The sequence below is a fragment of the Notothenia coriiceps genome, unplaced genomic scaffold (genome assembly GCF_000735185.1).
Source record: "Notothenia coriiceps isolate Sejong01 unplaced genomic scaffold, NC01 NC01_scaffold00026533, whole genome shotgun sequence".
Classification (NCBI taxonomy): Eukaryota; Metazoa; Chordata; class Actinopteri; order Perciformes; family Nototheniidae; genus Notothenia; species Notothenia coriiceps.
Genome location: NW_011359234.1, coordinates 1 through 14,140, shown reverse-complemented (window position 1 = coordinate 14,140; position 14,140 = coordinate 1). Strand labels below are relative to the sequence as shown.

At 41.0% G+C, this 14,140-nt stretch overlaps 1 protein-coding gene and 1 long non-coding RNA gene across 2 annotated transcripts; both read left to right on the top strand.

Annotated features, from left to right (window-relative positions):
- Positions 1-211: 211 nt before the first annotated feature.
- LOC104957203 (uncharacterized) lies at positions 212-3,008 on the top strand. The gene is made up of 2 exons (XR_799645.1): positions 212-332; positions 422-3,008. It is a non-coding gene; the product is annotated as an uncharacterized lncRNA (long non-coding RNA).
- Positions 3,009-4,352: 1,344 nt separating this feature from the next.
- Positions 4,353-13,981, top strand: LOC104957205 (FYN-binding protein-like; the record flags this gene model as incomplete). Its single annotated transcript, XM_010784811.1, has 18 exons — positions 4,353-4,566; positions 5,020-6,194; positions 6,334-6,464; positions 7,566-7,757; positions 7,844-8,126; positions 8,413-8,540; positions 8,860-8,888; positions 9,032-9,066; positions 9,243-9,411; positions 11,060-11,219; positions 12,172-12,310; positions 12,392-12,426; positions 12,506-12,590; positions 12,750-12,784; positions 13,283-13,352; positions 13,440-13,511; positions 13,731-13,750; positions 13,948-13,981. Coding segments are annotated over exons 1-18 (2,801 nt in total), but the record flags the coding sequence as incomplete, so codon positions are not given.
- Positions 13,982-14,140: the final 159 nt, after the last annotated feature.

The window sequence follows — 14,140 nt, the reverse complement described above, 5'->3', positions numbered from 1 at the left end:
CATGACATTCTTTGTTTGTTGTTTTGTTGACAGTAGTTGTGTTGTGTCTGGTAGGATAATGAGTTGATTCCATGTACTGGACTTTTTACAAGGAGTTATATTCATAGTCATACAGATTTGACCCTCGTTTTTTCCTGCTGGCACAGTAACCCACATTGCAGCACCTCACACTGAACTGTAAGTTTCTGGGTTGTGTTTGGGCATGTTGAATAATTTAAAATGTGTTTTTCTTACAGGCCTGAAACGTTAGATTTTGATCATCCTGACATGATCATTTTACCTCCTCCTGACATGTATGCTGACCTGACAGTGGAATAATTCTCATAAACAAGGTAAGAATAAATCTCCTGGACTCTCTCGTCACTACATGACATCACTGTGCACTTCACTTACTGACACATTGTTTTTCTGTTTGTAACAGCAGGACAAAGAGCAGCCAGGCAGAAGAAAAACAAGACAAAAATGTGTCCATACTGTTATTGTGCACACTGTGACCCGTGTCAGTCACCCAATACTGTGACGGTGTCTTCATCTTCCTGACTGTGACCTCGTTTACCTGGTGACGGCATTTATGGATCAGTATGATGATGAAGAGGATCGAGATAAGGAGATTTCTCAACAAGCGATACACCGTCTCCTCAAACTTTTTTTTAAGCTCTCCGTGTGAAAGCAGAGGGACCTGGTGGCTCTGTATGATTTTGAAAAAGTGGACCAATATGAGCTGCTGATCCCAGGAAAAAGAAGTACAACATTTTTCAAACACCTCATGCGTTTGAAAATGTTCACACGTCATGTGCAAATAACCAAAAACAAATGGTGGTGTAAATAAGGGGAAGACGATGGAACATGTAGATTATTCTCAGACCAGTTTAAGGAAACAGTGTGACAGCAGACACAGGCAGTGAGAACAGGCAGATTAGTTTACTTCTCATTTTCATTCACATTCCGAGAAATCACTAGTCAGGTTGTTCCTCAGGATAATCTAGTTAGTTAGTGTCCAATACACTTGTTACCGGTTTACAGTGTTGGTAGCAAAGGAGTAAATGGAAGTATAGCTTGTAGACATACAAATGAATAAATTACATATATAAACTTACGTATTACATACATAGTTCTTTTTTTACTTAATACTGGGCTAGTCAGTTCTTCCATGTGTTTTTGTATTATTGTTGTTTTTTTTGTACATGAGTATCTTTTCTACTTCTATGTACCCCTGTTAGTGTTGTTAAATATCATTATGGATTATAGAAGTGCATATGTAACTCATGTCATAGTATTTAAATGCTGAGCTTTAAAGATATTGTGTATAATTATCTTTAATGGCACCGATAACCATGGAGGGAAATCTAAAACAAACAAAGACCAGTTGCTATGTATTGTTCACAGTTGCACATTCTGGAGGGAAGCACAATCCATAAACTTTATTTTCTTTCTTTAATTTTTACGGAGCGGATGTGTAGCAGGTGTGACTTTTATCTTACCGCCTTTCTTCTACGACTTTCCCTGAAGCTGATGAATACCAAGTGTTATAGAAAGACAAAGTGGTGTGATGATCACCTGAGGTCATTTTTGTTGTTTGTCAACATCTAAGGGTGAAAAACACCTATATAATCCTCTGTGATGACGGGTGTGAAATTGACAAAGCATTTAGGACAAACACATTTTCCTTTGATATGTTGGTTTATTGTTTTTCAATAAATACTCTTCAAGTTCAAATTATAACAGCAATTTCATGCAGTGCGTAACAAGAGAAATCCAAACCCCAATCAGACAGGAAGAGAAACTGTGACAAACACAGCCTTATACACTTTCTTTCCCAATAACCAGTACACACACACACACACACACACACACACACACACACACACACACACACACACACACACACACACACACACACATGCAGTCATCTCTCACCCTCTCTAACAATCTGAGGAATGGACGCTGAGAAGGAAGTGTTGCAACAGATTCTGTGATCGAACTGTTCATTCTCTATAGCTTTTGTACAATACTGATTAAAAAAAGAAGAAATTAAAAAATTGAATTTTTATTTTATAAGTCAATCAAGCCGCTGGGGTCAGCTCTATAGGAGTTATAGAGTCAACATGGCTTTAAGGCATCGGATCGTTGGTTTGCCAAACTCATTTTGTAAATAATGATAACAACAACCATTTTGTCCAATGGACTTCTGTGCCATAAAATAGGAAGGCTTCAGTTATGCAAACTCTCAACGTTAACCCAAGCAATACCAACATATGTTTTATTTTCCTGTTTTCCCACTATGTTTTGTAATCCTCTAATGTTGTTTTGATTTTGTGCATGGATGTTGTTGGTCTTTGTCTTAACCTCACTTACTAATCCTGTTTCCAGCTGCAAACCCTGCTCGTATCTGTCTTTTCGAGTCCCACCACCTCACACTGATAGCCGATCAGCTTCTGCAGTTTATGTCACCAATGGCCTATGTATGTGTTTCTGTACCTCACACTCTCTATGTTGCAGAGGACATAGTGTCACTCACTGTAACGTAGTCTGCTCCTCCATCCCATTCCCCCTCTATAGTCTTTGAGATACGGTGATGCTCCGCCCATCTGTCTGTCTGCTGGTCAGGTGCCAAACTGCTGCTGTCCCAGCGTCTGTGTGTGGATGGCAGCTTCCTCTGCTACAACTACATCAACTTTGATGCCAATGACTCCCTATTTTATGGCCAGAGTCCCCATGTCACTGAGAACTCTTTTGGACTATGATGTTGATTAACTTTCAAATTTGACAACTAGAAGATGAGCAGAGGAGTTGAATAAAAAGGGAAACGTTGCTGTTTGAGTACATAACATTTCTAGACCTATTTTAACTTTACCTCAGCTAACAGTTTCTTAATGTAAATTGACACATTATTTTTATCTTTATGAATATGACATTCTACAGTGGGTTTTTAGATGATTTTTTGGTTCTCTCTTGATTTATGTATTCCACCATGTATTACTGTTACAAATAAACACATCCCAAATGACTGATATGTCTATATATGTGTCTCTGTTGTAATGAGGTTGTGTGTGTGCGTGTGAAAGAGAAAGTGAGCCTAATGGTGTGTGCCTGGCAGAGGTGACCCCCAGTGAGTCTTTAGTTAGTGTAAAGCAAGTGCCACAGTATTTTGCTGTAATTTAACATGGCTTTAATGGCCTGTCACATTCTGCTACACTGGCAGCCTCTAATGCAAGCTGTCATAAGCTTTATTAGCAAGCCACTACAGAACAAAGACCTCTTCCTCTTATTTTGCCTCTACCCTCCTCCCTGTGGAAAAGGGAAAAACACATCAAGGCAACTTTAACACACTCGTTGATTCAATAATTGTATTCAGGAGAAATTCAAACTAGAAGACCCACTAAAGACACTTATCTGTGATATTTTTCCACACAAAAATTAGAATGACAACAATGTCTTCCAAATACCTTGTCCCAGTTACTGGATAATCCACATATCTCACTGTCGGCTGTTTTCTTTGTAAACATTTTCTTCTATGAAAGCTGTCCACACATGAGATTCCGTTCACGTCATTGTCTTATTGTGTTGCCAACATTTTTTATTGGATTAAAATATTAGCAGATAGCTACAATTGGAAACATCTGCATAACTGGATACAACCAAGGGTAAGTGTAAATGTGTACATGTATATTGGTTATTGGATGATCTGCCCCTTTTAAGGTTCGTCTAATCTGCAGTTTCTATAGTGTTTAAGATTGTTTCTACACAGACAGCAATACAACGACAAAAATGTTTTTACATGAGGTCTAAGCTCTTGAGCTGCTGATTCACTGTAACACCTTTCAACGAAAGCTCAGGTTGGCAGTAATATCCTTTAAACTGTGTTATGAAGGCTCTGAGGCCGTTTTTACAAATGCTTACCTAAATACTAATCTATGTAATAAACCTGGAATGTTGACAAGCCTCTTTTGCTTCCTTTTTTCTTTATGTTAACTTTCAAGATTACATTTCAGCTGCAGACAACATGCATCTAATGCTATAGATCACCGATGGACAACATCTTCCCACAGGAGCAAACACACTGCCTATTGTTAGGATTCAGGATGTACTGTATTGGCAAAATCACAGTGGATATTAAACAGTTTTAAGAAAACAACTCCAGGCGCGAGGTTTCATGACAGTGACTCACATTTGCGCGTAACACCGTGCCTGCCAGGCAACATTCCTGAAGGATAAAAAAAACAATCCTAGCTGTTGAGAGTCATTGCGCTGCTCTAAATGCTCAACCGGGGCCAAGACCCGTTTGACGAGACGGGCTGTTTTGTGAAGATGAGTGTCAGTATTCCTACTCAACCTCATTCCTGCCCCGAAACCATCTCCTGTGCGCAAGGGACGCACAACAGTCTCGATCAGCACGGAGCAGAGACGCACTGAGTTGGCACAGGATTTATAAAGCGTTAAAACTGTTAACTGTGTGATTTCTTTGGACATATAATGAGAAGCTGATGAAGGAACTCACTGGAGTTAACTTACTATACTAAGAAGGAATTTGTTCGTTTCGGTGGACATTTAGACACAATGGATCAGGTATGTGGCCCTTTAATATCAAACATTACGCAAAGTGTTTTTAACTTTGCTTTATGTTATCATAATGATAATATTTGCAATACTATTGTTATAATTTATATTGTGTTAACAGGTGTAATCTTTCTTCCTGTCATAATGACAGCATAGTAAGCTTTGACTGAGTTAGTGTTAGTACAGTAGACTAATTGTCTATTTATTATATAAATACGGGCCTCCTATGTGTTTGTTGAAACCCCCATACTTGAAATAGTTGTAGATATGCTAATGAGTAAAAAAAAAAGCAATCATTGTTATGTGAAGGGTAAAACATGGCCATGATTTCAATCTTCATTTTAGCTAAGCACCGCACTATCTTTCATAACAAGTGACTGATTTTTTGTGATAACATACTTTCTGTATTTGCCTGAGTGTAGTATTGTACATCAGCTTTACATTGTTTGGTCCTTTCACCAGGAGGACACGCTGGACTTTAAGGCCCTGATGGCCAAGTTTCAGGAGGAACAACTTATTCTTAAGGAACCGAAGAGCAGACCTGCCCTCCCAGACAAACCTAAAAGTGTCCCCCCTCCCACGAGTCCCTCTCACTTCCTCCCTGCAGGAGCACGCCCCTCCCTTCTGACCTCCATCAACCAGACCCTCGATGGGAAAACAGTTAATGCCCCCAAAGTGATCTTCAAAGACGATAAGAAGCAGAGCAAAACGCCCCTCATCTCTAAGGGAAAAGACAAGACTGAAGTGAAGCTGAAAAAAGCGAAAGATAAGACAATGAAAGGAAGCAAAGATAAGCTTGAAGAGATTTCAGAGGATCTGAAACCGAAGAAAGTGAAGAAGCTCCCGCAGCTCCCTGGAGCATCTAAGGGGAAAACTGCTGAGCTGGTGCCAGCCGCACCCCCACCTACAGGCACAGTGTCAAAGAAGAGGGGCATCCTGGATTTCATGAAGTCAACAAAAAGAAATTCAGCGGAGGTCCCTGAAGATCAGATCTTAGACTCTCCCACCTTAGGCATTACTGGACCAGCGCCACTTATCCCAGTACATGTTGACTATGGTGTTGTAGCACCTGACATTTCTGCCCCAAGGGCCCTACGAAACATCCCTATCTTACCGGACTCAGCTGCTGTAATGGAAATAACCCCGCCCTCCACTATCCCTGCCCCTCCTGAATTGACCCCCCCTCCTACCTTTGTTCCTGATATCCCAGATCTCCAAGTGCCAAACTTAGAGATTGAAACTCCTCTTGAGATCGAGACTCCTGCAGTGCACATTTCCAGGCCTGCTAGTCAGAATGGAGTCATTCCCAATCCACCCAGCGATTCCCCAACCCCCCCACCCAGTCTTGCCATCTCTATTCCTTCTCCAGTGGCCCCCACTCCTCCTCCATCACTTCCTGAGCCTGAGATTGCTGCTGAGGCTTGTGTAGAGGCTGTAAATATATCTGCAGTGGAGACGCCTCCTCCTCGTCCTCCTGGAACAGACCCTCCATCCATTCCGTCGTCTCCCAAAGCTGAGCGACCCATCTCGGTCATCTCTGCCCTCTCCAGGGCGGAGGATATGAGCCCAGCGAGAAAGATGTCTCCGGTTGACCAGAGGATCTTCAATGCGCTGGAGAAGGCACGCAAGAAGATTGGGTAAACAAAACAACTTTTTCTGTGCCGAAACATAATTGAAACCACATTTGAAACAATGTTCAAGTGATGGAGGGTATGACCAAATGTTCAGCTGATTCATGCTATTTAGTGGTTTTCTAATGTGTACATCTGATTTTAGCCAACCGACAAACCCCACCACATCATACTCCATCACCCCACCTTCTGAAGAGCGTCCACCAAGTCCCACCATTTCCCTCCCAGGTCTACCGCCCATTGATTATGAGGGAAAGCTCAACGGCTTGGACCCCAGTAAGTCTACACAATTTACTCTAGAGTTGTTTTCCTCTTTGTATTATTTTCTTATGGAGTGTTTCTTTGGGTTTTAAACTGTAAATGAATGACTCAGAAGAATATCTAATCATCAGGGAGTAGGCCTACTGTCAACTACATGACATCTTTACTTTGTGTAGTGTCTCAGCTATACAGAAAAGCTGGTATGTATAGTATGATTTATGCTTTAGGATACCTTTGGAGAAGTAACTTTCAAAATTCAAACACACACACACACACACACACACACACACACACACACACACACAGAACATTCCTCCATTGCGTCAGCGACAACTGAGCAGCAGACAGGGCAGAGCACACAGGTATGTCAGCTATGAAGGAGAGGAGGAGTGATGTCAGGAGTCCATCATTGTGAAAGAGTTGAACTGGCATTGCATAATGCGGAGTCTGCTGCTCTGTTCACAGTGGCTTCATTAACACAGAGCGTATTAATTGTGCATGTCGCTGCATGTATCAATTAAAAAAATCTCATGCTGTTAACTATTTCCCTATCTGTTGTCACTTATAGTAAAGTAATACACTTGTATCTATGCTAACTCTCAGTGGGAAAACCTTTTTGAGTCTAAATGATTGCCTTTTTATTTTCAAAACACCTATTTGTAATACAAAGTGATAACATTTTAAGGAAAATGTTTCCATTATAATGAGAAGAAATTGTTAAATTAAATACAATTGCACCTTTCTAGGACTAGTGCCATATTAAGTTCTTTGGATTTAAAGAAATATATTTAAAATCAATTATGTTTCTTAAAAGGTAAAGTTACACAGAGATTTTTAAAGTAAGGTCTGCTATGTGTTTTTTCATTAGCTCTGCTCTGGCCTAGTTCAATGACTTCTGTGAAGTGTTTAACTGTTTTTTTCTCCAAACAACAACATAAGTTATTCCACTTTCTCTTGCCTATTCCACCCTTTCAATTCATTGTTTTTAAATGCTGATCCTGAAATGCAGATACACTTTTAATACGTTGGGAAACCCAGAAATCTCTGACAAATGAGTCATACATGGTACATTAATAATCGTGATCATGTATTAACATGGGGTCATGTTCTTTGCAGGGCAAGCCTCTCCAGCATTGGAAGGTATCACTGAGGAGGGATCGGACCCTGTCCCAGAGCTGTTGGTGGTTCCCCCTCCTCCCCCCAAACGGCTCCTCCCAGACCCCGAGTCTCTGGGAGTTGCTCCAGAGAAACCCCACAGACCTCCCCGTGTCAACCTGAGGGAATTCATCCCTCCTCCTCCTCTGGAAGGTAATGGTCAGCATTGTTACCCTTACATTGTGAAATCAAACTCATACACCACGCCTAACAAGTTGATTATATCATCTTATCTACAGAGACCCCTGCTCCTCCTGAATTCTCCGAGGCTGACCCCACAGACATCCCAGAGTTTGATGATGTGACCTCAGATGCTTATCCTCCAGAGCTGCAGGTGCCAGAGTGGGGGGATGGGGATTACACCGGTCCAGAGACTCCAGATCAACAGAACCTGCCGGAGTTATACGGTAACGGGGCGACTCCACCTGAAGCTGAGCTGCATGCATCTCCAACGTTTGTAGACGATCATCCAGATAATCGACTATCAGGATTTTCCTTCCCAGTCCTTCAGGAAGCTCCAGGGTAAGACACGAGTCATTTTTATTTTTTATTTAATCGTTTATTTGGCAGGGACAATGCACAGTAATGAACACTTAAAACATTCAAATGTGTCAAGCGTAACAGTGTAAGATTTAGCTTTGAGCTCATTTCCATCCGCAGTCCCTCACATAAAACCTTTACGAAAATTACATTTTACAAACATAGCAAAAACAAAATACATGATATGCAAAAAGTGCAAAAGTGACCCCGTGCTCTCTGTTTCAAAAATACTTGTTTGTCTCTGAGAACTTAGCCTTTCTCTTTTCAGGATTCCTGCTGAATCTCTCAACGATGTGTATGAGAGCACAGAAAATGTCTACGAGGACATCACTACGTCTTCAGGCAAAAATAAAGCAAAGAGTGACGGTGGAAAGAAACGCAAAGGACCCCCAAAGAGTGAGCAGTCTTTTCAGTTATCATATTAGTAATAAGATATTCGGAACACCAGATATAATTGCATCGGTCATATAGCTTTGATAAGACATATACATCCCTTTATCAAATAAACATATACTGAAAGTTCATATGTTTTGCTATATGATGCATGCATGCATGAAGTGTGACATTGAACTAAATCCCCCTATTCTAAAGATGGAGTATACCAACATTTTTTAAATAAATACTAAAAAAAGTGTGATTTTATCTTAAAAATAGTCCAGCTCATTGCTTGTTATCAACGTTGACTTATGATTGTGAACCTCTTTATTTATCACAGATCCATATGCTGAGGCTCAACAAGAAATAGTAAGTAGCTTTTGTGAGAATTTGCTTGCCACCTTCTGAAGTCACTTTTAAAATAAAAAAGACGTGAGATAAGTCATGCTTATCTGTTGGATATTCAATGCAAGTTAAATAAAGCCTTATCTCTTTTTCTTTTTTTTTGACAGAATGTAGAGAAAATCAAACCGGGCAGGTTCGGCAGGTAAGGCCATATTCTTTTTTGACCCAGTTCATTTTCCATATCGAATACCCCCCAGACGATGTTAGAAATAAGAGTTTGACCTGCCTTTGTTTCCCTCATAATCTCCTCTGCCATTTAAATATCCTGCAAGGGGTCCCTTTCAAACACGCTGATATAACTCATTCTCTCCTCTGCAGGAGCGAAAAGAAAGCTGCCGCAGAAGGGCCGGATGAGAAAGAGCTGAAAAAGAAAGAGAAGCAGCGACTGGAGAAGGAGAAGAAGGAGCTAAAGGAGAAACAAGAAAAGGAAAAGAAAGAGCAGAAAGAAAAGGAAAAGAAGGAGAATGAGATGAAGAAGAAATTCAAAGTGAGTGCTGTTGTTTTGACGGAGCAGGGAGGTATGGCAGGTGTACGAGCGGCGGGGGAGGGTGGGGTATGTGTCTTGGCATACAAACCTGTCGGGATTCATTCCTTCTGGTGGAAGAGCCGTGCTGAGCACCATGAGCAGGCTCAAATGGAATGTCTAAACATTGTTTTTTACGACAGACAATAGTCTGTTATTTATTATGCAATGTACTGTTACCATATTCACAAAATAACTTTCTTCAGGATCCAGTGGGTCCTGCATACATTCGAAAGCTCCCATGTCATGGCCATTTCCACTGATCATAATTCCATTGTTGAGGTCTACTAGAATAGATTTATATTGTGCAATTTTCCAAACTCACATTGGTTTCTCATACAGCATCTCTGTAAACTACAAAATTCACAGAATTTCACTCTCTGCCTTTAACGGCTCGTTGTAGCTCCAGTAGCTCCAGCCCCCACCCTCCCTGTGAGAACAGTGTGCTCTGATTGGTCGGGACGTTGTGAATCGTGCTAAGCTCCGTGGTGGTGTTGTTTCCTTGTTTAGCGATACACAGCGAAACTCATCCTGAGCACACACAAAGTCACAGCCAAAGTAAAAACGATAAGTGTGGCTTGATATTGAGTAAGAAAAAGGTTGATAAACGCTGTGAGAATGGGTCTGCAGAGAGAATTTCGCCACGATCCCAACTGTCTGTTATCAGCCAGGGAGGAGAGATCAGCAGAGCTGCCTGCACTGAGTGTGTGTGTGAGGAAGTCCGTGGATTGGTCAATTTGGACCAATCAGCGGGGGCTTAACGTAACGGCTCCGCGGACGTAACGTAACGGCTCCACGGATTGGTCCATTTCGTTCCGGGTACGGTTGACATCATGCGTACCCGGAAGAATCAAATGGACAATGACGTATCTCCAACGAGGCGTTTTGGGGAGGTATTTTCTGTGTTACTCGCTACAGGGTGTACTTTGAGGGTTTGTGACTCTGCAGACCGTTTACATGCATAAAAACCTTCATAACACAGAAGGGGACGGGTAATAACCAGAAAAGCATGACATGGGACCTTTAAAACAAATGGTTCTGAGCAGACAAAGACAAATGGATACATTTTAGTTAGAACTAGCAGTACAGAAAGAAACTATCTAACTCATTCTTGAATGTTACTATAGTTACATAGTGGAGCATTGAGCAGCTAATGGACCAGATATTTGCCTCTGAAAACAAAGTTAAAATAAGAGCAAATATTGAACAAAAAAAGCAGTTATTGCAGGTTTAAATTCAAACTGTCATTATTTTGGAAACCATCCATTTCACATGGTGGAAGGAAGTTAATATCATTAAGTATGAAATCCCTTTATTTTTTTACTGCAAACACTTTGACTTGTCATAACAGGAAAAGCACAGGTGGAATTGGAAACATTAACTATGGCTCAGTGCACCATTAAGTCAGTCCCTCGAAGTGGGAAACAGTTAATGTTAAAATAATAATAACTACACTTGTGCTTTTCCTTCTGGATCATGTCAATATATCTGCTGTGAAAAAGATCCATTAAAAAGTTTGATTTTGTTTACATTCTCTGTAGAAAGTCTCTGTAGTTTGTTTGCATATACACGTATGTGAGGTGTTGTGTTAACCTGCCGCTGTATTTGTTAGATCACAGGACAGGAGGACGCCATCTACGAAGCAACTGTAACCGTGGCGACCAAGGGACGTAAAAATGATCTGGCCGCCAACAGTGGGGACATCATCAGCATCATCAGTACAACCAACTGTCCCAAAGGGAAATGGCTGGCCAGGGACAGCAGCAACAACTGTGAGTTTTTAATTAAAGCCATGTGTTATCATCAGCATTTTGTTCAGCTAAAGGGTAAAAGGAGGAACAAATGGATTAATGGAAAGTCAGAGAATAACATAATAACTTTACAAAAGTGTTCGCACAGAAAACTTAAAATGCTGTATTGTGGGACTAAATCAATAGATTACAGGCTGGCCCACTACTTGCACATTTTGATATTGGGAATTGATACGATGTCTATACACTACAGACAATAAGAACAAAAAAAAAGTAGAAAATTAGATTCAATGCTCCGGGGCTATATGCTACATAATTAAAATCGAATTAAAATGATTTAAAACAAACCAAGCACAGCTAATTCTGTCGATCTAGATCCCATGCGTCAAACTCAAGGCCCGGGGGCCAAATCAGGCCCTTCGTGGATTTAATTTCAGCCCGCAGGATCATTTTTAATTACTATTAGATCTGGCCCGCCGGTATATTGCACGCACACCTTCACTCAATCCTGAGGGTTTCCTCGGCTCAGAGCCTGAGCCCAAACATTAATGAACTTGCAACCAAGATGAGATGCCAAGTATCTGGCTAAAACTAGCAGCATCACAGAGCAGCACACTGAGTTTCTATGGATGTTTCCTTCTGCACTTTTGTTCTTGTGACAACAGAGCATGTTTGCTTTTTTCTTTGAGGGAAATTGTTTTTTTGAAGCTGTTTTTTGGCCTGTGGAAAAATGTAATCATAAGACATGACTCTGGGAAAAGCTGCAGATAGAGCCATAAGAAATGAATACGACCGCTCCGGCCCTTGACTAGTACCGATTGTTTCATTTTGACCAACTGTGTATTTGAGTTTGACACCCCTGATTTATATTGATCAAATGAAAATGCACACACAGAAATGATCAACAAACAAACAACCAATCACATTCCTTGATTGTGTATCACGACGCTAACCCTGTGTGTGTTTGTTACAGACGGATATGTTGCCGTGGATCATGTGGAGCTGGACATCAAGGAGATGCTGGAGCTCGGAAAGAAGGCGGCCATCTCTCGCAGGGGCAAGAACAACAACATTGTGGTCTCAGAGGAGGAGGTTACCAGCTCGGGGAGCAGGTAGGAGGGCACACTCCCTCACTCATTCTTCCTCACACTGTTGGATGATTATTTATAGCTGTATTTCTCTCTTTTTCTCAGGGTCTCAAACCGCTATCCATTGTCAGCGGAAAGCTGTAAGTATCTTGCTGTTCTTATTCATGGAAACTTTGTTGATCTTATTCTGCATCAGTCTGATGTTGACGTTGTGTGCAGTCACAGATGACAGTGAGGAGTGGACCGGTGACGAAGAAGAACCCATCTCCCCTCCTCCTGATACCGCAGATCCACTGACTCCAATGTAAGTCAGGATGGATCTACATTATGCTTTTGATTGATATTACATCTTGAGATAGAGACCTATCAGCACCATTGACACTGATCTCTGATAAGTCATCGCTGGCTATGCGTTGTTTTCTTATCATCAATGCCTTGTCTTGTCAATCTGTTTCCTCTGCAGGGGCCACAACAGGACACTCTCAATGCCAGATATGGGTAAGACATTTAAAACAGGACTTTCCTCAACACATTGTGTTCCTAGCTTACTGTTTATACTTAACAATGAGTGATGATGTAAGGCAATGTGTGACTGGTTGGGTTATGTACCACACAGTGTGACACTTATGTTTCTCATATGGTATCTCCTATCTTGATATAAGTGTGCAGATACAATAGAGAAGCGATATTACAAACATGAGTCTTTATCATGTCATCATGACTTTTTGTCAAGCTACTGGAATCCCACTCCCTTCTGTACTAATCATCATTGAAAGGCTCACAGAAGTCTCAGTTGTTAGCATACTTTAAAAGCTGAATTACAAAATCAGCAGAAGAGCAGGTTGTTTGAGTTCACAGGAAGATGTTAGTAATTAAAGTGTGTTACAATGACTCCAAGGTTTAGTGTCTTCAGTACCCGTGTGCTTATGATATCATTAATGCAATAGGTATGTGTCGTAAAGTTCTCGCCTGTATTTGTCTTTTTCATTTTATTAGGAAACAGAGATCTAAGCATAAACCACCAACACAGTCAAAGTGACATCAGCGCAGAGGGCACACATGACAAGTGAGTTTACCTGATTCTCTCTTACACATATACACTTCAATGTATATCGAATAGTATTTGACTCTTTTATTATTCATTTTTCATTAGAGCAAGACATGAAGCACTTCAGAAATTGGCCACATTTTTCCATGCACCAAAACCTGCAGAACCTGCTCCCAGGTAGGCATGAAGCACGAACTGCACATCTGCTGTACACGCACGCACGCACGCACGCACGCACGCACGCACGCACGCACGCACGCACGCACGCACACACACACACACACACACACACACACACACACACACACACACACACACACACACACACACACACACACACACACACACACACACACACACTGTGTTTTAATTGTTGCTTTTCCTTATTTTTTACAGGAGCATTGAATCAGAGACAAGTAAGTGATGTCTGAACATCCCTGATTGTTAAATATAGAAACATTATAAAGTAACATGTGTTTGTATAATAATGATCATTTCATTTTATAAGGTTTATTGTGAATACCTATAGTATTGGTTTTTTAAATAAAAATCAGTTTATCAATCTATACCATTTAAAAAGCATTAGATTTGACGGAATGTGTTTCTATCACAGGTCCTGTGCTAGCGGAGGAGGAAGAAGATTCCTTGTAAGTAGAGTTATAAAACACACACACACACACACACACACACACACACACACACACACACACACACACACACACACACACACACACACACACACACACAAGGTTGTGCCTGTAGACAGAAAAGTTTCCTTCCTTTTTGCCCTTTGTATTATTCTGCTG